Source organism: Neovison vison, chromosome 14 (assembly GCF_020171115.1).
Source record: "Neovison vison isolate M4711 chromosome 14, ASM_NN_V1, whole genome shotgun sequence".
NCBI classification, from domain to species: Eukaryota; Metazoa; Chordata; class Mammalia; order Carnivora; family Mustelidae; genus Neogale; species Neogale vison.
In genome coordinates, this window is record NC_058104.1 from 11,044,950 (window position 1) to 11,072,252 (window position 27,303).

Sequence of the window (27,303 nt, forward strand, 5' to 3'; positions counted from 1 at the left end):
GGAATAGGTTGGCCCGGGCCCCCATCACTCAAGGGAGCGTTTATATCCTATCCAGTGAGAGGAAGACGGTAGGACCGCTGCTGTGGGACACGGGGCTGGGATTCTGGCCCACATCTTCCGCACCCTCTTCTCCCTTTGGCAGAGAAGGGCCCCAGCCTGCAGGCTGCCTGAGGAAAATGTTTCAGAAGCATTGCCTTGACTGTTAATAAAAAGAGCCCCTTTTAGGTGCTGAGTGCAGCTAAAACCATCATGTTGGGAATCAGGTGGCACATTAGGATACATAGAAAGGGTCTGCTCCTCCGGAGTGCCCGGGACCATTTTGGGGAGGAGGCCTACGTACCTGCAGCAGCAAGTCACCGGGCAAAGAGGCCCCGGGAGCCTGTAGCAGAAGCCAGAGGCCTTCGGAGCTGATGCAGGGTTGCGGAGCTGATGCAGGGCTGTGGAGCTGATGCAGGGCTGCGGCGCAGAAGGGGAAGATGAAAGGAGAGGGCAGAGGTGGAAGGTGGAGGGGAGGGTGTGGACGGACCAGGGTGGGGAGGAAGGGGCTGCTGGCACTGGAAATGGGGAAGGGAGGAGATTCATCTCTTGCGGCCTGGGGTGGGGGGTGGCCCTGAATCACAGACCCCACCCTGCTGTGCTAGCCCGTCCTATTGAAACCGTGCCTAGGAAGACCGTGTTCCTATAGTCTAAGACCCTAAAACTAGGAGCCTGCTCCAGTGTCTTGCCTTGTCACACAGCTCCTCGGTGATGAGGTGGGACTTGAACCCAGGCCCGTAGGGCACGAAAGCCCCTGCTGCTCCGTGGGCAGCCTTCCCTCTGCTCATGTAGAGGAACTCCCGACCCACGGAGTTCCTCGGGTCGGGAACGAGTTTAGGTGCTGGCCGCAGCCCAGAACTGGGTCAGGTTCTGAAGAGAGAAGGGTGAAGGGACTTTGGCCCGGCCTCCGGGAGTCATATTTGCTTGGGAGACAAGCCAGGCCAGTCCGGTGAGGACCAGAACTGCGAGATGCCCAGGATGGTACAGGAGCTTGTAACGGGGTCCTGCACCCAGACGCCGGCGACCCAGGCAGGCTTCTAGCCGGCGGGACACCTGAGCGCACCCCCAGCTCAGGGGCTGTAACGCCAGCAGCCATTTGTCATCTCTCACACCTCCGTGGGTCGGGAGTTCCAGAAGGGCTGGGCGGGGCAGTTGAGCATGCAGGTCCCGCAGGCGGTCCCAGCCCCGTGCTGGCTAGCGCTGGGGCAGCGTGGAGCTGGTCTGGCATCTCCCTCCTCGTGAAGTCTCAGTGCGAGTGAGAACTTCCCCGCAGCCTGGCCAGGCTCCCGGGAGGACAAGGTAGAAGTGCGTGGCATTCGTGTGACCCAGCCTTGAAGTCACGGAGCGTCCCTTCCACTGCCCTGTATGGGCTGAGGCATCACGGGGGTTCCTGGATTCAAAGGGATGGGGCAGGGACCACACCAGCCAAGGTGAACGTCGAAGTCACATTGTAGACAGTGTGTCAAACTGGAGAGGCAGCCAGTGCTGGACGTACAGTCTGCAGGTCTGCCCTCTGACCCCACAGTTCGTTCCCCACCCTCCCTCCCTCCCAAGGAATACACCCACACCCCAGACCCCCAGATCCTTGTCTGCCACCTTGCAAGGAGAGAGGAGGACAGGGCGGCCGTTCCAGGCAGAGGATCAGCCTCAGACAGAGGGCTTGAGGCCTAGCACAGTTTGGGGTTCCTGAGGGATGGGCTGCAGACCCACATCAGTGTGAGGAACGGGCTGGTGGGGGGGGGTGACCCGGCAGGTGTGTGAGACCCGCCCACTCAGAGTGGAAGATGGTGAGAGCCAGATTAGGACGGTGGTCCTGGGACAGGCAAGAGTGGTAGGGTCTCTCTGAAGACTCGCAGGGGGGGTGGGGGGGCAACAGCTAGGGAGATGTGGGGCCCATGGGAGGGACCTGGGTGATCAGAAGCAGCTCAGGAGCCCAGAGAGGCCGAGTGAGGTCACGGGCGCTCTGCACTCTGAGCTCCGGGAGGACAGAAGACAGTTGTGTGTGTCTCCTCGTGTCCTGGGTCCTGCCCAGCATCTAGCCTAGAACAGGGGCTCAATCAGGACTTCCTGGATGAGGGACGGAATGAACCAGAACCTAGATTGGATTGACGAGTGCACGAGAAGGGCTGATCCTGAGTCAGGAGAGAGAAGCTGGAGGAATGGAAGGACAGCTGGTGACACATTCAGCACCGGGAAGGGAGTGGGAAACAGGATGCCAAGGGGTTCCGGTGATGTAAGGAGGAAGGCGCATACCAGGGTGGTGGTGTGGGGGCCAGGCACCCGGTTCGCTGGAAAGGGGAGCCCACAGCTCCAGCAGCAAGGACGGGGAAGGGGCCCTAAGGCTGGAGAACACGATTCAAGGGGACTCCAGCTGTGAGTCCTTCTCAGGGACATTGGCAGCTGGTCCTCTCACAAAGGCCCAGGGTCACGAGGTTTTGCCAGCGGTGTGGAAGGACAGGGCCCAAGAAGGGTGAGGGGCACCGGGAACAGGTCTCTGTAATGTCCAGACTGAGCGAGGAGGTTAAATATGGCCAGAGGGGAGCGCCCAAGGAACTGACCGACTCTTGACTTTCGGGAGCCCGGGTGCTGAGCCTTGCCCACAGGAGTGGGCAGCTGGGAGGCGGGCAGAGGAGGATTTCTGTCTTCAGAGCCCAAAGTGTTCTCCGTGGAACTGAGACCTCCCTTGACATCTGCACCTTTCCGGTTGCCACGAGTTCTATCCACTCCAGACAGGCTGCGCTGGGGAAAAGATAATGATACCAATGATGATGCGTAATAGTTTTTCCTGACTTTGGGGCCACAAGGCATAATGTTTTCCTACCTCCACGATTGTTTCATGATGTTTCCCTAAGGTCAGTATGAAAATGGGTTTGTCTTCCCTGAGCTCACAGTGGCAGGTGTGGGAAGTGGACCGAGGACCGAGGACCGAGGGAAGCAGGGGTGAGGGCCGGCGGCTGTCACGCTGGGTCTCGCAGCAGGGCCAGCGAGCATCTTTAGAAGAATGTCCCAGAACACGAATTGTTAGGGCCGAGCCCTGCCTGGCTCCCAGGTGTGGGACGGAGCCTTTCCCTCTGATGACAGGTAGTGGCTGTTCTCTGCTGGAGCTGGTCAGGGGCTCTGTGGGCGCCGACACGGCCCCCGAGAAGGGTGTTCATGCTGCCTGAGCAGAGCCGTGAAGCCTGCTGCTGGCCGAGCCGGCTTGCCTACTGTCAGCCTGAGATGCTCTGTCCCGATGTCATTCCTCTGCCTCCCTTTCCAGAATCCCAGGTTCCCGGGCAACCTTCAGATGAGCGACCGGCAGCTGGATGAGGCCGGAGAGAGCGACGTTAACAACTTGTGAGTGGCTGTGGACCCAGCGGGGAAGAAAACTCCACGTTGCCCCTCCAGCTGGGGTCACACGGGGCCTGGTGGCAAGGGCAGTGGCTGGGCTGTTGGTGCTTCATCCAGAGGGTGTGACCCTTTGCCCTCCCCACCCAGCATGGCACCTGCCCTCCCCTCTGCCACCGTCCCTGTGGAATTCACCCTACATGATCTTCAATGGCCTTAAGACCCACGTGGATGAGGGCTAAGGTTCGGGCATGTAGCAGTGGGTGTGTGTGCGCGTGCACGCGTGTGTGCCCTGGGGACAGAGTCAGCGACACAGAGCAGGGCAGAGGGGACTGAGGAGGGGCTGGCCTCAGGCTTTGGAACATAACCTCTCTCTCCTCTGGCATCCAGTTTCCAGCTAACAGTGGAGATGTTTGACTACCTGGAGTGTGAACTTAATCTCTTCCAAACTGGTGAGTCTCTCCCTCCCATCTGGCCCAGGCTCTCATGGGAATTGCCTAATTCCGAACTTTATTCCCGACTTGGACCAGCCGTCCTAGCCCCCTTCTCCCTCCAAGGTTGGGCCGCACAGGCCAGGAGATGGCAGTGTCCACACCCTATCCCCTGCTCTCCTCGTCCCTGGCGTGGGGAGGGGCAGGAGCTTGTGGGTGCTTCCAGAGTCGGTGATTGCATTCTGAGCGGAACAACCAGGCTGCCCACCCTGCAGGCCTCCCAGAGCCCAGAGATGGGTCTGACCTCTTTGATAACCTTTGGACGGTGACCCCAGTGCTGGCCGGTGCTCAGTCTGCCACCAAGCTGGGCTGGCACTCGGGTCGGATGGCTGCTAAGGATGGGGGTTGCCGTGTGCTGTTTGGCCGGCAGCCAGGGTCGTCCAGCTGGTCGAGTTGAGCTGTTGGCCAAGTCCATGCGAGAGGCCCACGAAGCCCCTTTCCACTAGCAAGGGGAGTTGGGCCACCCTTCCAGTCTCCCTTCGCTGAGGGTTTCGGTGCCTCCCGGCTGTCAGCCCCCAACCCTTCCCTGACGTGAATCAGGAAGGAAGCAGTCCCATTCCCTTCTCTCTGGCGTCCTCTCTTCCCACACCTGCCAGCATGGCCCCCCTTCTCTCCCGGGGAAGAGTAGAGCCCGTTTTCTTAGATTCAAGATACTCCACGACTAGTGTCCAGCCAGCGCTGGGCCAGGGTAGCAAACACCTTCGTACTTCGGCCGATCGGTTCAGTGCTGGATGTGGGAGATGATCACCACAGCCAGCTGGGGACCGTGGTTTGTAAGGGAAAGAAGAAGATCCTTGGCCTGCTAGCAACTTCTAGAAGTCTGTTGACTTCTACAAAAGTCGATAGAGAAGTAAAAATGAAACACCAAATAGAATCCCTACCTTAAGGTGTTCCCAGCCAAGTAAGAGAAAGGGTATGGATGCATTTTTTTAAAAAATTTTTTAAAGTTTGATTTAATTATTGTAGAGCGAGAGCACAAGCAGGAGGGGCAGAGGGAGAGAGAATATCTCCAGCAGATCCCTCGCTCAGCACGGAGCCCAGCTTGGGGCTCGACCCTATAGCTCGTGCGATCGCGTGACCTGAGCCGAAACCGAGAGTCGAACGCTTAACCGCCTGAGCCACCCAGACGCCCGTACCTGGTTGTTCTCACAGGCGTGGATCACTTGTTGTATCATCATCACTGGATACTGAGCTCCTCCCCGGAATCAGGAACCATGTCCTCCTCATCCATGAATTACTTCCCTCCGTTTGAGCCCGGTGTCTGGTACATAGCAAGTGCTCAGCAAAATTCAGGAATGTGTGCTTCGGATAAACAGCAGTGATGAAAAGATAGGGGGCCAGTGCTCGTAATCAGTATCAATATCCCACCCAATGCCGTGGGCCTGTCGGGAATCAATCAGCCACTTTTGCGAGAGTGGAGCTACCCCAAGTCTTGGCACAAACCCCAAGATCGTTAAGTGCTGGTGGCTTTCTTGCCCCTGAGCCAGCGTTGGTTCAGAATCAAGAGCCCTCGACCACTGGTCTCCCCCGCTCCCTCTCCTGTCCCCAGTTCCCCACGGTGTGCTGCAGAAACCAAGGCAGCTGGTATGGGAAAAAGTCTCTCCAGCTTCTGAGTCCTAGTCTGTGACCCTGCGAGGTTCCCACCCATCCCCTGAGGTTCCCTTGGTTTTCCGCTTTGGGAAACATGAGCCAGTGACACTTCTTTCCAGCACTTGCGACAGTTCTCCGAGAGTGGTCCCTGGACCAGGAGCATCAGCATCTCCTGAGAACTTGTTAGAAATGCAAAGGCCCAGGTCCCGCCCCAGACCTCCTGCATCTGAACCTCTGAGGTGTGGCCCAGCCAGCTGTGTTTTAGCAGTGCGCCCCGTCCCCGGCCAGGTCTACGCCATCCGGTACTGTCCCATCGCCACTGTCCCATCGGTAGCAGTTTAATTATATTAAATTAATTACATCGCATCTATTTAAATAAGTTGTAATTAAATAACTTTTAAAAGTCGTGTCCTCGGTTGCACTGGCCATGTTTCAGGCACTCGGGAGCCCCATGTGACAGCCACAGTGGGGGGCTCCGGGAGACATTTATGTCTGTCGCTCGGTGTTCCCGGCTGATTCTGCTTCTTGCTCAGCTAGGAAATAACAGCGTTCAGCCCTGGCTGCATGTTAAAATCACCTGGGGGGGGGGGTGATACCTTCCAGTGCCCCAGCCCTACCCAAGACCAGTTAAAACAGAATGGGAGGAAGGGGAGTTGCAGGCCGACTTTAGAGTTTAAGTTCCCCGGGTGATTCTAATCAGTTTCAAGGCCAACATCGAGAACCCCCTCGGTGCTCTGTGTGTCCCACAACACTGCCCTTGGATATGTACCAGACCTTTTTTGAGGAACGCACTCTGAGAAGCCCCTGCGTTTTACAGAAAAGCGTCTGGAGGCACAGAGAGGTTGAGCAACTTGTCCATGGTCACACTGCTCTAGATGTTACCGGATGCCAAGGGGCATTCCTGGAAAGCGACAGGCAGGCCGGAGGATGGAGCCGTCTGTGATTCCTTGCCAGAGCGGAGCCCAGAGAAGCCAGTGGCCTTGAGGATGGCCGCCTTGCGGTGACAGCTGCTTTTAATTTGTGTCAAAAAGAAAAGCTGCCTTTTAATTAGAACTGTTTGGGATTTTTTTTCTTTTTTCTTTTTTTTCAGCTGCCAGAGTAAGCCAGTTAACAGGGATTAGTGCAGTCAGGGAAGGCTGAACACAGCCACTCTGGGCTTTGATCCGGGGCTGTCCCGAGCACTGATTTTTCTCGATGCTGCCCGCCGTGGCATCTCCGCAGGTGGTGGGCGGCCACCACGGGAACAAGTTCAGCTCCGGCCAGAGGTGTGCACACTGAGGGTCCAGGGCCAAGCATCTGGCTGCTTGATTTTAGAACAAGGGTTACGGGGTGCCCAGGGGGAGGGGCACACAGTCAGCTGAGCATCCAACTCTTGGTTTGGGCTCTACTTCTGATCTCAGGGTCCTGGGATCGAGCCCCGCGTCAGGCTCTATGCTTTGCGTGGAGTCTGCTTGAGATGCTCCTTCTGCCCCTCCTGCTTGTCCTTTCTCCCTAAAATAAATAAATTCAAAGAAAAGGAAAGAGAAAAAAAAAAAAACGGGTTGGGGGCAGAGGGTAATGTGGAAGGGGGTTCTGTGGAGCAAGACAGGGAGGGAGCAACGTGCCCCTCTGGAGCTCGAGAGGGTGGAGGAAGGTGCTCCTGCTGACCTGCCCCCCAGGGACCGACGGCAGCCTTTGATCCTGATGGTTCATCCTCGGCGATCCCCCTGGGACTCTTGCACCAGTCCCCTTCTGGTGTCCCAAGACCCTGTGACAAGCCCCTAGGAAGCCAGGGCGGAATTACTCCCTCCTTCATGTTCTGATCAGTGTTTGCCGTTTTCCCGTGTGATAGCCTTCAGGGGACTCGCCCTGTTCCTTGCCCGGCTGACCTGTCCCACGGGGGTGTTGTAAGGGGTAGCTGCGTCCGATGACCTCGACCCCTGCCTTCTGCCGCTCCGAGAAAGTCACCTGCAGTTTCCCATCCCCTACTGCCCGTGTCGCCTTTTCTTCCCTAGTGTTCAATTCCCTGGACATGTCGCGCTCGGTGTCCGTGACGACAGCCGGGCAGTGCCGCCTCGCCCCGCTGATCCAGGTCATCCTGGACTGCAGCCATCTGTACGATTACACCGTCAAGCTGCTCTTCAAACTCCACTCGTGTGAGTACAGTGGGCCACATCTCCTCCGGAAGGAGGATTACAGCGGAGGCTGTCCCTTCTGGGTCCTTTCTGCCGCGGCTTCCGAAGGCCTTAGAGCTCCCAGTCCCCTTGAGAGTGAAGAGCGGGGCACAAGCTTTGGTGTGCCCATGGAAGCCCCTGGCTCTCCATAGCCGTGTCCTGGGACCATCTCCCCCCTCCCTCCACCTCTGGCTTCACCATGTCCCCGTCCGCCCATGTCCCGTATCCCAGGACCCACACGCATGATGATACCAGACCCGACCTGGACCCACGGGCACACGGGCAGCGGTGTCCAAAGTGTTCAACCACACAGCTTCTCTGTACGTGTGGACTTTGTGGGGGAATAGAAAATGTAAAACAGCTGCTCTCGTACCTAGGGGGCCGGCCCCTCCCCAGCCACAGAACCCCGGGATGTGTTCGTAGATTCTGTCTGGGAAGCTACTGTAGAACTCTTATACTTCTTGTTCAGGACAGTGCGTGTGGGTCCAGTAGCTTCGGGGGTCTGCGTGGTAGAACCATCTCCCAGGTGAAGCTGATGTGGGTGGTTTCTGGGTCATACGCAGAGACTTTCCCCATGAGGGATATGCACGTGCAGGAATGGATGGATGATGGAGAACCGAGAAAATTCAAGACCTGAGTGCATATTAGCAAGGCGTTATGGCCCTGGCAAAGGCACAGGGATGCAGGTTGGAAGACAGGGACAAGGGATACTCTAGAACCGTGGTCTCAGAGAAGTGGGTCTGATTATCTGGCGGGGGACAGGAAGCAGCATCACTGGGATTAATCCAGGATCATCTCAGGGAAGGGAGGTTGGAATCGGATGTTTAAGCGATAGGAAGGCTTTGGAGCAAATGATTGTACCCAGAGGGACAGAGAGTGGACTGAATCCCAAGGGAAGAAAGGCAGTTGTCCTCCCCAATATATACTTACCTGAAAATAAAGGTTTCATTTTAGAATAGTTTTAGATCTACAGAAAAGTTGTAAAGATCGCTGAGAAAGTGCCCCCATGCCCTGAACCTAGTTTCCTTTATTATTAATACCTTACACTAATCTGATGCACTTGTCACAACGAATGGGCCAATACTGATAAATTATTTTCAACTGAAGTCCGTACTTCACTCAGATTTCCATGGTGTTTACCTAACGTGCCATCCAGGACACCACATCGCACTGATTCGTGTCTCCCTGGCCTCCTCTTGGCTGTTACCGTTTCTCGGACTTGCCCTGTTTTTCACAACTTTGACAGTTCGAGAATTGGTCGCGCTCGTGTAGAATCTCCCCTGATTTAAGTCTGCCCGATGTTTTTCTCATGACTAGGGGTAAGGGCTCGAGGGAGAGAGGCCCCTGAGATAAAGTGCCATCGTCACCCTCTGTATACTGGGCATTTCGAATTATGTTACACACCTACTTCTTTGTACCAAATAAATGTATCATCTATTAAAAAATTCCTAAAGTGTACATTGAAGGAATAAAACAAGAAATAAAGGGATCACTGAGTTGTGATCTGTCGTTGAGGTACGCAGCATCACGCATTCTGGGAAAAGGGACCTCAGAGAGCCCGCCCTGTAGGGGAGGAGGCTGGTCTAAGAGTCCTCTTGCCATTGGCTGTGACCAAGTGAGCCCCGGATGGGGACCGACCCAGTGCATGTACATCTGGGAGAGCCACCCCTGTGCCACCTGCTGGGGGTCTGTCCTGCTGTTTGTCATCTTCCGTGGGGCACAGCTTCCAGCCCGCTGCGCCCAGAATGGGTCATGCTCCGGGGACAAATGGACAGATGTGGAAGATAAAGCACCCTTAGACTCACCACTGCCCCTTCTGGACCCCTTTGGTCACCAGTCCCTGTCCCTGGGGCAGCACGAGGCCAGGAATGCCCGCACCCCCTGTGGGGCTGGCCGCAAGCCCCGGCATGGATGGATTTCTCCCTCCGGAGCTCCGCGTGGCTTACCTTCTCACCCTTTCCCAATTTCTTCCAGGTCTCCCAGCCGACACCCTGCAAGGCCACCGGGACCGCTTCATGGAGCAATTCACCAAGTAAGTGGCTTGAGGGAGAGAATCAAAGGCTGTAAACACCCAGATCTGTGTGTCTGGCTGGCTGAGCCTTGCCTCTGAATTCCAGTCTCACGCTCGCTCCCGATGATCTGTCTTACATCTCCAACCGAGCACTGGGTTTTCCTCCCCCGGACTTTTTCTCCCAGTTGTGTAGTCGATTGACCGTCCAGCTTTTGGTTTTGGTTGTGATGATGGGGCTGTGGGATGGAGCCCCTCGGTGGGCTCAGCGCTCGGCGGGGTGTCTGCTCGAGAGTCTCTGTCCCTCTCCCGCTCTTGCTCATGAGCTCGCTGTCTCTCTCTAAAAATCAGTACATAAACCAAAAAACCACAAAATGTTTTCTCCCTGGCCTTTCCTCTCTCAGTAAATGCTACCACGTGCCTTGAGGCCGGAGATCTGGAACTCACTGTCTTCACCCCTCACGTCCAGTCCACTGGCACATGTTCTCCTCGTTTATCTTGGTTCTGATCATAGCTGGCATCTCTTGGGCTACCGTCGTTTTGTGCCCGGACCCTCCAATATGGCAGATGCCCTGGGCTTCCACTCCTGCCCCCTGAAATCCCATCCCCCATCCCAGCCGTTAGAACAACCCTGTAAAGACGTCATTCCCTTGGTCAGACAGTGGCTTCCGATCACACTGATAATCAAATCCAAGCTCTTCTCCATGGTCCACAAGGCCCCGCTTGCCGTCTCTGACCTCGTCTTTAGGGCTTAGGGTGTTTTTGCCGCACAGGGTCCTTTTCCAGTTCCTGGAACGTTCTCAGCTCATTTCTCCGTCAGAGCCTCCCTTAGCATCTACGTTCCGTCTCCTCGGCCGGCTCTTCTCCCAGCCTGGGGTGAGACAGAGAACCCAGGTGCCGAGAAGGGCGCTGGGGCTCTCTTTGACCCTCTCGTTTTGCTCTTACTTTCTTCAACCCTGATAACAGAGAAAAAGCCAAACCGCCAACCCCCCAAGCTCAGACTTCTCTTGCTGGTTCCCGGGCAGCAGTCAGAGGCCAAGTTCAGGGTTGTGCTAACCTCCCGGTTTCCTTATTCCATTTGAAAAGCCTTATGTGTTTATTCTATAATAAATGACTTATTAAATCCTAGGAGACAGGCCCTGGGGCTGATTTCCTGGAATGGTAAATTCCAGTAGCTTATGAAAGCAACGCAGCCTATTACCGTTGGCTCCAGCCCAGAAATGGGGGGGCGTGGGTGGTCAGGTGATTTTATTTCCTTTTATTTTTTTCTAGCTTATAAAAACCTCTCCCATGAGCGGCTCCCTCATTTTCTCGTTGGCACGGTCCTGGTGGCTCTCTGAGGCCTCGGTGTCCCCGAATTTGGGGAAAGCGCCAATGACCTCAGAGAGACAGTCCCAACTTGGGGTTGGAAGGGCTGGCATGAGACCCCAGGGGTTCAGTGTATTGGGCTGAGCTGGAGGAGACTGTGCGTTGCAGGGAGAGGGCACAGAGACCCACAATCCTCTTTCCTCTCAGGAAATCTGTCTGGTGCTCTCTGCTTCCTCTGCCTTCCATGTTTTCATTCCAAATGGGGACCCGAGGAGGAGAGGGAAATGTGCTTTCTTCGTTCCCATAGCCTCCAGGATGGGGACACAGTAGAAATGGATCGCTTTTCTCCAGAGAGGTCCTGATGAGTTAATTCGAGTTAATGCCTCTGTGCGTGGTGCTGTGACAAACCCAGCTCAGAGGGGCTTAGTCTCTGCGTTCTAGAAGCTTCTAGTCTAACTGGGGAGATAACAGAGATCCAGAACAAAGGGATCTCTTTCAGGAATGAAGTTCCCTTCCCCATTCCTGTGGTTAGGACAGTGAATGTATTCTCTAAGCCCAACGTTCCCGGGAAGACACCCGCGAGGCAATAGCATCGATTCTACAGAGATGCCAAAGTTGGTTCTAGGGTGACCCTCTCTTCCAGAGGGTTTTGCCCTTTGACTACCTCTTTCTCATCACCACATAAGCAAGCCCGGGCTACAGATAACCTCTGCCTGCAGCATCACAATTGAATCCCAGCGCCATGGAGGTCATCTCCTTGACAGCCCGTGCCTTTGGGCTGGGCAGGCAGCAGGACTGCTGGGGAAGGGTTGGGGGCGCTGCACTGTCCCCGACCCCGGCCCCCAGCACCCCTCAGGCCCTTCTCCATCCCCAGGTTGAAAGATCTGTTCTACCGCTCCAGCAACCTTCAGTACTTCAAACGGCTCATTCAGACCCCTCAGCTGCCGGAGGTAAGCGCGCCCAGCCCCGCGGTGGGAGCTGCTGGGTCCTGGGTGCTCTCAGATCTCAGGGACGGGCGGGCCTGGCGGGTGACACGGTTTGAGGGTGTGTCCTCCGTCTTCAGAACCCACCCAACTTCCTGCGGGCCTCTGCGCTGTCGGAACACATCAGCCCTGTGGTGGTCATCCCGGCTGAGGCCTCGTCCCCGGACAGCGAGCCCGTCCTGGAGAAGGATGACCTCGTGGACATGGACACCCCCCAGCAGGTGAGGAGCACCTGACTGGAACCTGAGGGTTAGGGTCATAGCAGGGGGCGAACCCCACGTGCAGCCCCTCGAGCTGCCCCGTACGTGCAGGGGAGAGGATGGGAGAGGCTGACAAAGACTCTTCGGCCATCACCGAGCTGGACCATTCTTCTTCTTCTTCTTCTTCTTCTTCTTCTTCTTTTTTAAGATTTTATTTATTTCTTTGACAGACAGAGATTAAAAGTAGGCAGAGAGCTCGATGTGGGGCTCGATCACCCTGGGATCATGACCTGAGCCCAAGGCAGAGGCTTTAACCCACTGAGCCACCCAGGCACCCCTGGACCATTCTTCTAACCCAAGCACTAGCCTAGACTCGGGCCCTGCCCTGTGGTCTCTAGGAGGGACCCCAGGTGGACATGAACCCCGTTAAGAAAAGGTCCCCTTTTTCTACATCTAACTCCTCTGACCCCCGCACAGAAGTCTCTAGATCTCTTAACTTTGTCTTCACTCCTTTCCGGTCACCGCAGAGTTTATTCGACAACAAGTTTGATGACATCTTTGGCAGCTCGTTCAGCAGCGACCCCTTCAATTTCAACAGTCAGAATGGCGTGAACAAGGACGAGAAGTGAGTCTGGGCTGGGCGCTGGCAGGCAGTGCAGAAACTATGTGAAGCCGGGGGTCCCTCTGGCCACCCTCAATCAGGGCGGGACGCTTAGCGACACTTGGGCGCTGTAGAGAAGTGTCACGACCCTCAAATATCGGCCTCTGGAATCCCAGAGGGAGATGAGGTGAGGCTGAGCTAACCCGGGGGTGTTAGATTCAGGTCTGGTAACACGGAGGGACTTAGCATATAATTGATGGAATTTCAAAGAACTTTCTCCGTATTAACACCAGCTCTCAACTTCCTCCCCTGCTCCCCCCGCTCGCATTTAGAAGGACAGGGATGGGAGGAAAGCGCAGTGGAAGCAAACTTGTTCTCCTTCTGTTCCCAGGGATCACTTAATCGGTCAGCTGTACAGAGACGTCAGCGAGCTGAAGGCACAGCTAGAGAACGTGAAGACGGAGGTATGAGTCAGGCCCTGATCTGGTTCTGGGCTTTGCCGTGACGGGACATGTTCATGGGAAACTTGCTTCGCAGAGACACTTGTCAGACCCCATTTTAACGTGGGGGGTGCCAAATAGAAATGCGAAAGCCAGAAGGACCTGGTCCTCCCGCAGTCTTGGTGGTGCTGCATTTCCATCATTCCTACCTTGACAACGGCTTCTGAGCTAGTCCCCATGTCCTTGTGGTATTTGGAGAGGACCACGATCGCCAGCTGGCTTTGAAGCCAATGGTGAGAAAGGCCTGTTCCCCTCCCATGGCGATCGGAAGGTCTGGTGGCTGTTTGCAGGGTCTGGGGCGGTAAACAGGACTGCCCCTCGGGCCCACGGCTGGCAGGAGGCTTTGCTCACAGGGACAGGCAAACATCGCCTCCTCCCCCATGCCATCTTGTCCAGGATTGCTCCCAGGCCACTCTAACAGACCGGAGCTCCCCTGTTGTCACCCTTTGTTGGCCAGGTGACCTGGAATGACCAAAAGCCTCCACTCCCGTGAGGCCCGGTCGTGGGCTTATTAGGCACACGTGGGTATTTATTGGATCGGTCCTGGAAACTGGGAGGACCTGCTTCTCCTGCCCAGCCCAGCCCAGCCCAGAGACAGGGTGCTGGGGCTCACCGCTGAGTGTGTCCCTCAGAGCCAGCGGGCCGTGCTACAGCTGAAGGGCCGGGTCAGCGAGCTGGAGGCCGAGCTGGCGGAGCAGCGACACCTGCGGCAGCAGGCGGCTGACGACAGCGAGTTCCTCCGGGCCGAGCTGGACGAGCTCAAGAAGAAGCGAGAAGACACGGAGAAGGCCCAGCGGAGCCTGACGGAGATAGAAAGTGAGTCCGTTAGGCTGGGGTGGGAGCCCCAGAGTCACGCGAGGCTCATGGGGAAGGATGGGGCTGGGCGGCAGAGCCTCAGCCCCGCGTCCGTCCAGAAGAACCATCTAGAAGGACCTTGGTGTCACCAGTTAGAGGGGTGGGTGGGAGCCCACACAGGGGAGAGCCCCACGGGCTCAGAATGTGGGGACAGGAACCAGGAGGTGACAGTAGGGTACCTGTCTGGGGGAAGGGGTATCCAAAGGAGAGCTGGCCTAAAGCCAAAACACACCAAGTGTGCAGAGCTCAGGAGGCGTGAATCTGTGCTGCGATCTGAATTTGGGGGGGGGGGTTTACAGACAGCTGTCCATAGGATTTTTAAGGGCGAAGAGGGTGTCTGCATTTGTGAAAAGAAAGAAGGGTGTCCTAGGGACTCTGGCTTATGGGAAGGCAGGCACAGGGTCCCAGCAGGGGTAGACTGCTCACCTTGGCTCTGGACCACACAGGGAGAGCCCAAGCCAACGAACAGCGGTACAGCAAGCTGAAGGAGAAGTACAGCGAGCTGGTACAGAACCACGCTGACCTGCTGCGGAAGGTAGGGCCCTGCGCCAGAGGCAGCTCCGTGCCTCTGCCAGTTCCGAGCGAGGCACCCTCCTCTCATGAAAAGCACTGCTTTTTCAGGCTCACTGCCCTTCCATTTCTTGACTTTCAATGCCAGCCCCGATTGGATTATCCCCCATCTTTATTATTCTTTTATTTTATTTATTCATTTATTTTTAGGGTGCGATCGAGCGGGGTCAGAGGGAGGGGAAGGGTCAGAGGGAGGGAGAGAATCCCAAGCAGGTTCCATGCCCAGCGCAGAGCCCGATGTAGGGCTCGATCTCACAATGCTGAGATCATGACCCGAGCCAAAATCAAGACCCGACTGAGCCAGCCAGTTGCCCCTATTCTTTGAATACTTGAGCATCGAGCGTCTGAAGATGACAACCCTCTTCTGGCTTCTGCCTGGGTAGAAACGTGATTTCTCTGTCCAGCTGTCTGAACGCTGCCCTTTGTTCTGGAAGCGGGGGGAGGCTGTCCCTGAGCTGTGCAGCCCGAGAGGAGCCAGTACGGGACACTGTTCTTCCCCTACAGAATGCGGAGGTGACCAAACAGGTGTCCGTGGCCAGGCAAGCCCAGGCGGATTTGGAACGAGAGAAGAAAGAGCTCGAGGACTCCTTCCAGCGCATCAGCGACCAGGCGCAGCGGAAGGTGAGTGGGAGGAGGAGAGCACAAGGGGTTAGAGGCCTGGAGCCATGACGGGGCACCACGAACACTTGGGCTCGACCCCAAGACCCTGAGATCATGACCTGAGCCAAAGGCAGATGCTTAACCCACTGAGCCACCCAGGCGCCCCTTAATTTTTTTATTTTTTTAAAGATCTAATTTTACGAAGGCTCGGGGGAGGGGCTGAGGGAGGGAGAGTCTTAAGCAGACTCCACGCTGAGCACAGAACCCCACGCCGGGCTCGATCTCACAACCCTGAGATCACGACTTGAGCCGAAACCAAGAGTCAGATGCTTAACCAACTTGGTGCCACCCAGGTGCCCCTGTTTATTTCATTTTTTTTTTAAATGTTAGCTGTGAATGCTAATGGGTTGCCACCTGCTCTTTGAAAAATAGACTTATGAGAGAAATAAAAAGAGTGGTTTCAAGATGGTAAGATTTAGCATCATACCAGGTGTTGGGGTGTCTGAATTAAAGATCCAGTTCTCGGGGCGCCTGGGTGGCTCATTCATTAAGCATCTGCCTTCAGCTCAGGTCCTGATATCGGGGTCCTGGAATGGAGCCCTGCATCAGGCTCCCTGCTTGGTGGGAAGCCTGCTTCTTCCCCTTCCACTCCCCGTGCTTGTGTTCCCTCTCTCACTGTGTCTGTCAGATAAATAAGTCAAAAAATTGAAAAAGATCCAGTTCTGTATCAATTAAATTCAATTTAAAATATAAAAAACACTTTTCTATCTATTAAAAAAAAAATCTTGTTCTACTGTAATTAGTCTTAAAATCGGAAGCATGACATTTAGGAAACGTCCCTGAAATTCTGCCTTCGACCTTCCCACTTAGTCAGAAGAAAACCTTCTGGAACATTCTGGATTCGTGCCTCCTCCCACCCACTTTTGGTCGGATGCATCCAACCTTGCATACAAGAGGGTACACAAATCTCCCATTGATAACTTGGGGCCTGTTTTGAAGATTTTATTTTTAATCCATCTCTACAGCCAACATGGGGCTTGAACTCCTGACCCCAAGATCAAGAGTTGCACGCTCTGCCGACGGAGCCAGCCGGGCTCCCTGATAGCTTAGGGATTTTTGTATGTGTTTTTCCCTGGCAACCACCACCCAGACGAGAGAGTGCTCCTGGTTTTTTTTGTCTTTCAGACTCAAGAACAGATGGAAGTACTAGAGAGCTTGAAGCAAGAACTTGCCACCAGCAAACAGGAACTCCACATCGTCCAAGGCAGTCTGGAAACTTCTGCCCAGGTGAGCATCACGTTCCTTCCCGTATTTTGTTCCCGTCCTGCTCAGTGCGTGCCTGGGGGAAATGAAGGGGGAGACCTAGAGATACCGCCTCTGGTTCCGTGTAGCCTGCTGGTGGGTCCGGACTCCTGGGAAGTGGACCATTTATTTCTCGCTCTTGAACCCTGCCGACATTGCAGTCAGAGGCAAAGTGGGCCGCCCAGATCGCTGAGCTGGAGAAGGAGCGAAGCAGCTTGGCGCACGCCGTGGCCCGGCGGGAGGAGGAATTAGCGGCCCTGCAGGAGCGACTGGACCACACCCAGGGGGAACTGTCCCTCGCAAAGGCAAGTAATCGATGCTGCCCACCTTGTTAGCGGTAGCTTGGGTTAAGGTAGCTTGGGTTAAGGATGTGAGGAATCCCAGCTGTGTGGAGGTGGACGCTGCTCGAAGGCTCGTGATGAGGTCTGTGTCTGATTCTCACCTCCCGGGGCCACTTCCAGGAATCAGCGGGCCAGCTCGCCAAGGACCAGAGGAGAATGCTGCTGGCGGAGGCAAGGAAGGCCGCGGAGCAGGTGGTCCAGGACGCCCTGCGGCAGCTGGAGGAGCCGCCTCTGATCAGCTGTGCCGGCTCTGCAGGTACCTGCCCCTTGCCCGCCCGCCCGCGCCAACTCAGGGGTCAGTGCTGACGTCGAATCCCACGTGACACTGAGCTCAGGGGTCCTCCGCCTACTGCACGGCGATGCCCAGGCTCCACGCTAAGATCTGTTCAGCCAGAAGCTCAGCCTGGGCGGTAGAACTTTCTAAAGCCCCCGGGGGTGATACCACGGCTCTATGCAGCGGGTCACGCTGATGAAACTCTCACTGGGAGCAGAGCCCTGATAGTGAGGGTAAGCACAGGGGGAGGGGGAGCCGACAGCCCTGCCGCTCTCTGAACAGAAGAACGTGGCCTGAACAACGAGGTGGTTGCTTGGGAGCCTCGGGGCCACACAGGGAGGTGTGAGCGTGGCGGGGCAGGAACGCAGAATTCCCACCGTCCATGCATGCACGGCGTGCAGGTGGGGCGGCAGGCAGAGCCAGAGAAGCCCTTGGGTGAGAGAAGGGGCCTCAGATGTGGCAGGACAGCCAGGCCCGAGACACTGGTGGAGTCACCGACACAGCTCCGACAGGGCCCCCTGAGGACAAGCAGGGGGAAGGAAACGCTGAGAGCTGACTTTCCTTATCAAATAGAAACGTCTGCGGGACGCCTGGGGAGTTCAGTGGGTTGAGTGTCCGACTCTTGATCTCGGCGCAGGTCACGGTCTCAGGGCCTTGGGATCGAACCCCCGGTCAGGCTCTGTGCTCAGCGGGGAGTTGGCTTGAGATTTTTCTGTCTCCCCACTTCCTCTGCCCCTCCCTCTGCCTGCACACATGCACACTCTCTCCCTCAGATAATCTTTGGGGAAAAAAAAAAAAAAAAGAAACGTCTGCATTTGGGGACGTCCACGGCAAGGCCTGCTCTGATTCAGCAGGGAACCCATCTGTGGGGGAACACAGCAGTCTCAGAGGAAGGAGCTCACTGAGTACCCAGTTTTCTGAGGGAGTGCCAGGAAACGGGGCAGCCGTGGGCAGATTCTGAGGAGAGACTTTGTGAGCTGGGCTTAGACATGAGCCAGTGGAACGGAAGAACCGGGGGGCTGGCTGGGGGGTCACACACACAGCTGACGCTACCAAGCGCTCACATGTGCCAACCGCCGTGGTAAGCGCTCCACACGCCTCAGCCCAGCGACTCCTCACTACGGTGCCGTGAGGGGGCCCCATGACTCTGTTTCCACCTGAGGAAGCAGGCGTGGACAGCCTGACGGAGTTGAGGGTCTGGACTCAACACTGACAAGAGTCTGAGGTCCTTGAAAGACGTATCGGGAAGGCCCGGATTGGATTTGGGCAGGCGGTCCTGAGAAGGGACAGGCTGACTCTGGGCTGCAGATGCGGCTGCCATGGCTCTCGGTTAAGGGACCAGATGGCCAGCTTTTGAGGTCCTGTACGAGCGCAGTCAACCCTCTTCCCTCCGCCCCCCCACCTTAGGGCAACTCCTGCAGGGCCCAGGCCACTTATGAGACGGGCTCCTCCATCCCATGCCTCCCCCCACCCTCGGGGGGAAAAAGCGGGTCTGACAACTCCGACTCTGACTTGGCCCTGTCTCCCCCCTCACAGATCACCTTCTCTCCAAGGTCAAGTCTGTTTCCAGCTGCCTCGAGCGCCTGGAAGAAAGCTGGAGGCACTATCTGGCCTGCCCAGAAGGTAAGAAGGGGGGCAGCAGGGTCTGTTGCTTGGCGACAGCTGGGTCACGTTCAGAAATGCTGACGTGTGGAAGTAGCGGCGGGTTCCTCTGCACCAAGAAAGGGGTCGCTATATAACTGATTGAGCAGGGAAGGAGGTAGGGAGGTGACACAGCCCTGAGCAGCCCCCTTTAAACTCCCGGCAGCGATCAGTGGGCTCCTGCACTCGGTCACCCTCCTCGCCCACCTGACCGGGGACACCATGGCTTACGTGAGCACCACCTGCCTTCGAGCCCCGCCGGAACCCGCCGACCGTAAGTACTGGGGCCAGGAGGCCGGGCTGGGCAGCAGGGGAGGTCAGAGGCCTTCAGAAATCCTGGTCGTTGCATCTCCAGTGCTGACCGAGGCCTGCAAACAGTTTGGCAAAGAAACCCTCCTCTACTTGGCTTTCCTGGAGGAGGAGGGAACACGGGAGAATGACGGCACCGCCATGAGGAGCTGCCTTACCAAGATCGCCACCATTGCCGAGGTAGGAGTCGAGTTACCACCGGGGACAGGTACAGTTACTACCGGGGACAGCTAGTGAGTGCTGGTGATCTGCCTGGGACTCTGTGAGGTCCTAAGTCAGTTCTTCCAGCACTTTCCACTTGACTCAAGGAAGGGAGAGCTGGCACTGAAAAAAAAAAAAAAAATCTGACCCCTGAACGACTTTCCGTTTATGTGTCATGCGTTCCCCGTGTGCTAAGAACCTGCTGTGTGTCTGTCACTGTGCTAAGCGGTGTCAAAGAAGGAAGAAGGATAAGCATAGTTTCTCTGTTTTCCAAGATTTGTGTCTGGTTGAGCAGGTTAATACCTATTGTACGAGAACAGGGTATTTATTGATTTAACAAAGATGCAGTGAGGACGCCGTACATCATGGGAAACGTGTTGGATGTAGTTGTACAGGGACAAGTAAAACATGGTCTCTATGGAAAAGGAAAATAAGAAAATCACCCATTTCTGTACAGTGGGATGAGAGCAGTGATCAGCCGTATTTTAAGAGTTCAGTACAAGGCGTTTACTTAATTCCAAAAATGGGTCATGATATCAAGTCCAGAGAATGAAGAGATGAGGGCCAGAGTTCAGATTTTCATCCTCCCTCATCTGAACTCTTTTAATAGCCTTCTGACTAGTTTTTCTGCCTCTGGCCTCTTCTTTCTCTGATCTCTTCCAAAAACAGAGATCTGATTATGATTCTTCATTTGATAACCAAAGTCAAATGATGTAACGTGATGCCCAAGGACTGTCACAGTCTGGCCCTTATTCATCTTCCTGGGTCCCTCCCACCCACCACCTATACCTTGTGGTGTTGGTGGCTAGCGCTACAGTGTACATGCCTACCTGTCTCTTTCCCCCATGAGTCCTTAAAGACAGAGCTCATGCCTTTTTCACGTTGTCTCCTTGGTCCCTGGCATGATATCTGACAAAGCAGATAAAAAGATCAGATGGGGAGGAAGGTTTATACTGGGGAGAAGTGGGCAACGAGGTAGGGAATTATGACTGTCTGGATGAAGGAAGACTACGGATAACGGTGAATTGCTAACCTTTCTTTCACCGGAACGACGTGATCCTGGTAGAATTTTAGTGTTAAAAAATTGCTGATGGTGGCCTAGGGAGTGTTACTCCTTTTGCTGGAGATATAGAGCACCATCTCCAGGGCCGTGCAGAACTGAATCTCTGTACACACACGCAAAGTGTGTAAGAGACTATGAGATGGGGATATAAGTTAATTTTACAAAGCAAAGTGTGAGAGGGAGATCCTGGGCGGGTTTCCTTTCTGGCAATAGGACTGACCAGATGTTTAGAAGCTCATCCCAGGACAGGACGTGGAAAATGCTTAATAAAATTTGGGGAGAAAAAAATGATAATTAAATCTGAATTGGCTGAAAACTAAGGAAATTCTCAGAATCAGAAACCAAGAGGATGCAGGAGCTAGTGTGTTTTCCATCTCTTGGCCTAGAGCTTGGATTTTAACGGATCACACATACAGAGGACAGTAAGAAATAAAACCTAGACCCAAGTAGGGTCAAAGTTTGGAATGCAGAGACTTCCTTCCCAAAACAGAACTTGGAAAGGTCACATCCTGAGTGAACGGGGGAGAAGCCTACTCTGCTGGAGAGATCCTGTCTCAACCTTGGTTATGGAGGCGGGGAAAGGAGGCAATATGGCCACCTAGGGAATTTCTAACTACAACCATCTATTGGTGGCTTCAGGGTCCAATTCTACTACCTGTATGGCCTGGAAAAGACCAAATGGAAAATTAAAGTAGTCAGGTAGGTAGGGGCCCAGGTATCTGGCAGACACAGATCCAAATGGTCTCTGAAGGTGTATACTTTGACTCTAAATCCCAAGGAACGTTCAAAGATAAAGTCCCAAGGCACGTAAGTTCACCATAAATGCGTCCAATATATTAAAGAATTTTTTAAAAGGTGTTAAGGGTGGCAGAGGAGTAAGATATTTTCAAAAGTAACCAGATATATTCGAAAAACAACCACCAAACTTCTAGAAATGAAAACTACATCATTGAAAGTCATGACTTAGTATACAGATCCAACAGCAGGTTAAAACAAAGCTGAAGAAGGAATTAGTGAACTGGATGATAGAACTGAAGGAATTATCATAGACTATGGACCGGATTTTATGATCTGGAGTGTAGAAGTTAGATATAGAATGTTTAATCGGGGTTTCAGGTGAAGATAATAGAAAAGTGATGTTATTTTCCCCGCTAAGTAACATTTTTAGTTCTGTGTGTTACAGACTTTTGTCTACATGTGCTTTTTCCAGCATTCTGTGTTTGAGTTTCTTCCATGCAGATGTGCTCATTTTCATTGCTCTGTAGCATTGCGTCCACGATTACCTCTCAAGTTCTATTCTCTGATGTAGTATCTGTTCATATTTATTTACACATCTATGATAGAGCTATAGGTCTATTGTTGATGGACTCTTGGGTTCTTTCCAGTTTGGGGCTCTCACAGATGTGCTGTATGGTCACTCTGGGGCCTATCTCCTGATGTAAGAGTTTCCCTGGGGATAGAATTACCACATTATAGGGTGATTCCCACACATGGACTACTGAGGGAAGGAGCAGTTCTAGGAAAATGCGTACAGTAGGATTCCTTTTAATTAAAAAGCAAAACAGGGTGCCTGGGTGGCTCAGTGGGTTAATTAGCATCTGACTCTTGGTTTCAACTCAGGTCATGATCCGAGGGTCATGAGATTGAACCCCAAGTCAGGTTCTGCAGTCAGTGTGGAATCTGCTTAAGACTTTCTATTAAATAAATAAAGTCTTTAAAATAAATAAATATCAAAACATATGTACTTAACATTATAGGTGGGTTTTTTTTTTTTTAAGATTTTATTTATTTATTTATTTGACAGACAGATCACAAGCAGGCAGAGAGAGAGGAGGAAGCAGGCTCCCTGCTGAGCACAGAGCTCAATGCGGGGCTCGATCCCAGGATCCTGGGATCATGACCTGAGCCGAAAGCAGATGCTTAACCAACTGAGCTTACCCAGGCACCCCATAAATAAATCTTAAAATAAAATACCTCCCAAGCCACAAATACAATATACTATGCAACTGTGGGGCAGGATCCAAGCAGCTACAACTGAGTGGCCTCGTAGGCTTAGGCAGGGATGGCTTTCTGGAAGGAGGGGAATGGAATGTGAGGTTCTGGGGTTCACGCAGTAGCAAGTTCCAGACAAGGCCTGCACAGGAGGCCCCTTCGTGGATTCCAGAAATGTGTTATGTGATAGGGCCCTCCTCTCCTGCCTTCTGCCACGGGAGAACAAAGAAGCCAAAGGGTCATTGCAGCATTTGTGATGCTGTTCCCAGGAGCTCCTGCCCAGAGGCCTGGACATCAAACAGGAGGAGCTGGGGGACCTGGTGGACAAGGAGATGGCTGCCACGTCCGCTGCCATCGAAACTGCTACGGCCAGAATCGAGGTATGGAAGCGTCTGGCAGTCTCCCAAAGCCAGGGTTTTGCAGCTTCCTTGTGGGGACATTGCCCATTGGATGTCTCTGACTTGTTCATGAAGGCTCCCAACACCCCCTCTGAGCCCACCCAAAATCCAAATTCCCCAGGATCCCAGGGATTAAAAAGTGAGAAGACCCTCCCCTACTTTGGTGTTGGTTCATCCGGTGTCACTTGGGGATAGGTCGGTCCACGAAGCTCGCTCAGGTTCCGTTTCTGCATGATGGGTCAGTGGTAATAGGACATGCCTTGGAGGGGTGTGGTAAGAGTTAAAGGATTTAATGCACCTTTATCTTTGCGGCGGGCACCCGTGCCGTCAGCAGACTTGGTTGTCCCGGGAAGAGCTGAGTGGGTGGCACTGGAGAGGTCCCAGAGCGTTCCTGGAGGAAGACTCAGTCTGCTCGCCTTGGTCAAGTACCAGCCAGGGGGACCTGGGAACGGCTGCCCCCCGCCCCTGCCCTTCACTGGCAGGGTGCCACAGTTCTCAGAATTCTGTGCACACCTCAGCCTATGATGGACACTCACGGACGGTAGAGTCAGCCTGCCAGGGCTGCTTCCCACGGAAGAGATCTGAAGTCTGGGTTCTTTTCCCGACTCACCAGGACGTGGATGGGTCCTTCTGGATTTGAGTTTCTCAACTGCCCCAGGATGTCAGTCACAAGGTGTCTCAAGGTACCAGTGAATGCCTGGTACCCACTGCGTGTTGAGAAACCCTGCTTCTTTTCAACAGGAGATGCTCAGCAAATCCCGAGCTGGAGACACAGGAGTCAAATTGGAGGTGAACGAAAGGTCAGTCCGAGCCTTTTGGGGGCACCTAGGCGATAAGGATGAGTATATCCCGCAGTGGATTATACGAATCAGAACAGTAGCCTCCACGGGCAGCGGCCGAGTTCGTGTACATGTCGATAATGGTGTTCTTGGGGATAATATTGCCGTTGCATTTAGGGGAAGAGAAACCCCGAGAATCATCACATAACTGTCCCCAGTCGAGTCTCCCTACTCACGAGCCTTTCCGGGAAGGTGTATTCCCCGCTGCCTTTCCCACCCCAAGTTTGCCTGTGTTTAGGCCTGAAAAAGAGAACAGATTCCTTCATTATTCTCGGTTTCTTTTTTGTGTCCCTAACTTTTTACTTATTTTTTTTCCTCCTAGGATCCTTGGTTCCTGTACAAGCCTAATGCAAGCTATTCAGGTCCTGATCGTGGCCTCGAAGGACCTCCAGAGAGAGATAGTGGAGAGTGGCCGGGTAAGCATGGGTGAGGACCCCTGGACGGGGGGAGCAAACATCATTCACAGACTCCTGGTTCACCAAGAGGCTACGTCTACTCGATACACTCATCCACATTCAGTGAAATCCATGGGTGCTGCCCTCTCGTGCCGTGTGCGCCTCTGAGGGCACACTGCCTCTCACAGCTGAGCATAGATGCCCGTGGAAAGAAGCTGGGGCGCTGCCGGGTCGCCAAGGGGCAGTCAGCTTCAGCCTTCAGCTGCTGGGTCATTAACCCAGGCAATGTCGTGGGAACCTGCTCTGGAAAGCCCATGTGCATTGCAAGCCTAGGCCCTCAAAGAAAGGGAAAGCTTTGGAAAATGGGGCAGATCGAAAGGGCTGGCCTGGTTCCTGACCTTTGCCAGTAGGCACGGCCTTGTCTCCTTCCCGAGGCAGAGTCAGCGGACAGTTACTCATAGACAGGCTATGATCGAAGGGTTCACTGGGCTTTCTCCCTCCTCTGCTGGTGTTTCCTTCTCACACCCTGCGTGCAGCTGCCTACTCAGGAGGCAGAGGCCCAGGAGCGATCCTGGAGCTGGAACACTATCCCAGAAAGAAGGCAGCCATCTCTGCTTTGGTGGTGGTGCTTTTTATCAGTGCCGAGAGGGGCTGAGTAAGGAAGGCCTATGGCTTCCAAGACTAACAGACATTTCCACAGCGTGAGAGCATGTTGAAATCCCAAGGAGACATAATTTGCCTCATTTATTCACTGGGTTACTCCTCTTGGCACATCGTGGCAAAGTTTAGACTCTTCTTGGATCCCATTGTCCTAGGTGCGTGTGAACAGATTCTGATTCTTATCTATACAACCTGGAAATGGGGTACAAGAGAAATGCCACGGGCGTTGGAGTCAGAGACGCCTAGGGTTTACTTCTGCCTATCTCCTGCGTGAACTTGAGAAAAGGATCTTTGCTTTTCTGAGTCTTCGTTTGCCCATCTGTAAAATGGGATGATAATGCTTTCGTCCTGGGATTAGTTTGAGGTCCCAATGGGAGTGATGGGCTTAAAAGCACCTGGGGCATAGGAGGCCCTCGAGAAAAGCTAGTCATTATCACCTTTCACTTCCTTAGGGCACAGCCTCCCCGAAAGAGTTTTACGCCAAGAATTCTCGATGGACGGAAGGACTCATCTCCGCTTCCAAAGCCGTGGGCTGGGGAGCGACCGTCATGGTGTAAGTGTCTGTCACTCCTGCGGCTCCCCAGCCGCACTCCCAACTCCCTCAGCCCATCCCAGACCACAGCCGAGGGAAAAAAGTCTGCTCCTTAGAAAAGAGCTGTGGGTAGGGAAGTCAACAGGACTGAAAGTTTGAAAGGGAGCCTGGGTGTCCTGGGGTTGCGCAGGGGTGGGGCCGACAGGCCAGCTAGGCTCCCTGAGTAGCCAGGGTGACGGGCGCGACCTGGAGATGGAATCACAAGGGGTGGCGATCGTAAGGGGGTGGCGGCTGTCCGTGACATGCTTTGTCTTGCCTCTTCCTGTCTACCAGGGATGCAGCCGATCTGGTGGTGCAAGGCAGAGGGAAGTTCGAGGAACTGATGGTGTGTTCGCATGAAATCGCTGCGAGCACGGCCCAGCTTGTGGCCGCCTCTAAGGTAGGACCCGCACAGGACGCCCTAAGGGCCGATGAGCTTGGAGAACACTCCGGTCCATGGTGCCTGTCCCGAAAACCTCATTTGTCCAGGGTCCAGGTAGATGAGGTCCCAGGTTAAAATTCTGATTCTTGAGGGTCTCCTACTATCCTCCTCTGAGAGCCTTTGCCTCAGTCAGCAAGGAGCCCGTCTGCCCAGCTCGCTGCCTGGGCTCCTCTTGGCTCTCATGGCTTCTGTGACAAGTGGCCTTTGAGGGTCCCAGCCATGCCGACCTCTGATTAGCATTCAGGGCATTCAAGGAGCACTTAATTAGTAGATTAATAAATTTATTAATTTTTAAATTTTTATTTAATATTTAAATTTTTAAAATTTAATCATATAAAATATCTATAAAATTATATATAAATATATATAAAGTATATAAAATATATAAATTTTTTAAAATTTTAAATTTAAATTAAATTTTTTAAAAAATTAATACATTAAAGGAGCTCTTAAAAGGTCGGTGCCATGAGCTGGTTCCCTGGCTCGGCTCCGAGGTTCCACAGCCAATGTCTGACTCTCTTGAAGAGCCTCCAGATTCGAACCATTACCCCCAATTAATCATAATACAGAGCTTGTTACCGAAATCCGGCTGTGAGTTTTATAGTACCCCGGGAGGCGTCCTTATCATCCTTGTTTAATGTTGTCCCAAATTAATTTCCACAACCGGAGCAATTTATCACAAGAACCGATAAAGCTAGAGTCTGAAGCTGTCAAGCAAATAAGCCGGGAGTAATTTTGCGTATTAGAGATATGCCAGGAGCTGACCCTATAGGAGTATTTTTTAAAGATTTATTTATTTAGGGACACCTGGGTGGCTTAGTCACCAGTCAGTGAAACATCTGCCTTCGGCTCAGGTCATGATCCCGGGGTCCCGGGATTGGGGCCCACATCCTGCTCTCTGCTCAGCGGGGCGCCTGCTGCTCCCCCTGCTGGTGCTCTCTCGCTGTCTCTCTCTGACAAATAAAATCTTTTTTTTTTTTTTTTTTTTTTTTTTTTTTAATTTATTTGAGAGAGCGAGAACATGCATGTGCCCACGTGGGAAACGGGCAGAGGGACGGGGAGAGAGAGAGAGACTTCTCCAGCAGACTCCCCGCTAAGCGTGGAGCCTGACATGGGGCTCCATCTCCCAATCCTGAGATCACGACCTGAGCCAAAGGCAAGAGTGGGACACTCAATGGACCGAGCCACAACAGGCACCCCCATAGGCAGCAATCTGGAAGAAGCCGATTAGTGACCGCAGCGGATTCCGTTATGTTTGTCAGGAACCGTTGGGACCCACTTATTTGACTCCGTCCTTGCCGCCCTATGCTGTGTGACCCTAACTCTGCTTGGTCCTGGCAGGTGAAGGCTGACAAGGACAGTCCAAACCTGGCCCAGCTGCAGCAGGCCTCCCGGGGCGTGAACCAGGCCACCGCCACCGTTGTGGCCTCCACCATCTCAGGCAAATCACAGATTGAGGAGACAGGTAGCCTCCCCGGAGCAGTGCTTTTCGTATCCAGCCCATTCATTTCTTCATGCTCCCTGATTCCCACAATCCTGTCCCCACATTCTCTCTCATTCATCTTCTCCACACGTGTGCTCACTTTCTCGCGCGCGCTGCTTGTGTCACCATAGCAACGGGCCTTAAGGCAGATTTTTCATTTAGCGATTTCT

The 27,303-nt window shown here is 54.0% G+C and overlaps 1 protein-coding gene across 3 annotated transcripts in view; it reads left to right on the forward strand.

The window, feature by feature from the left end:
• The window catches only part of HIP1 (huntingtin interacting protein 1), a 133,936-nt gene that overhangs the window by 99,030 nt on the left and 7,603 nt on the right, over nucleotides 1-27,303 (forward strand). For all 3 annotated transcript variants that reach the window (XR_006382336.1, XM_044233773.1, XM_044233774.1), the window contains exons 6-28: nucleotides 3,296-3,372; nucleotides 3,754-3,815; nucleotides 7,439-7,579; nucleotides 9,572-9,629; nucleotides 11,788-11,863; nucleotides 11,977-12,117; nucleotides 12,624-12,721; nucleotides 13,089-13,161; nucleotides 13,830-14,013; nucleotides 14,499-14,587; nucleotides 15,127-15,243; nucleotides 16,408-16,509; nucleotides 16,686-16,829; nucleotides 16,986-17,121; nucleotides 18,676-18,762; nucleotides 18,947-19,054; nucleotides 19,136-19,269; nucleotides 22,615-22,725; nucleotides 23,485-23,543; nucleotides 23,905-23,998; nucleotides 25,090-25,190; nucleotides 25,503-25,608; nucleotides 26,992-27,115. Coding sequence is in view for 2 of the 3 variants with exons in the window: in XM_044233773.1 (XP_044089708.1) it covers nucleotides 3,296-3,372; nucleotides 3,754-3,815; nucleotides 7,439-7,579; nucleotides 9,572-9,629; nucleotides 11,788-11,863; nucleotides 11,977-12,117; nucleotides 12,624-12,721; nucleotides 13,089-13,161; nucleotides 13,830-14,013; nucleotides 14,499-14,587; nucleotides 15,127-15,243; nucleotides 16,408-16,509; nucleotides 16,686-16,829; nucleotides 16,986-17,121; nucleotides 18,676-18,762; nucleotides 18,947-19,054; nucleotides 19,136-19,269; nucleotides 22,615-22,725; nucleotides 23,485-23,543; nucleotides 23,905-23,998; nucleotides 25,090-25,190; nucleotides 25,503-25,608; nucleotides 26,992-27,115 (2,422 nt within the window). In the remaining variant the exon portion in view is untranslated. The remainder of the gene's footprint in view (nucleotides 1-3,295; nucleotides 3,373-3,753; nucleotides 3,816-7,438; nucleotides 7,580-9,571; nucleotides 9,630-11,787; nucleotides 11,864-11,976; nucleotides 12,118-12,623; nucleotides 12,722-13,088; nucleotides 13,162-13,829; nucleotides 14,014-14,498; nucleotides 14,588-15,126; nucleotides 15,244-16,407; nucleotides 16,510-16,685; nucleotides 16,830-16,985; nucleotides 17,122-18,675; nucleotides 18,763-18,946; nucleotides 19,055-19,135; nucleotides 19,270-22,614; nucleotides 22,726-23,484; nucleotides 23,544-23,904; nucleotides 23,999-25,089; nucleotides 25,191-25,502; nucleotides 25,609-26,991; nucleotides 27,116-27,303) is intronic.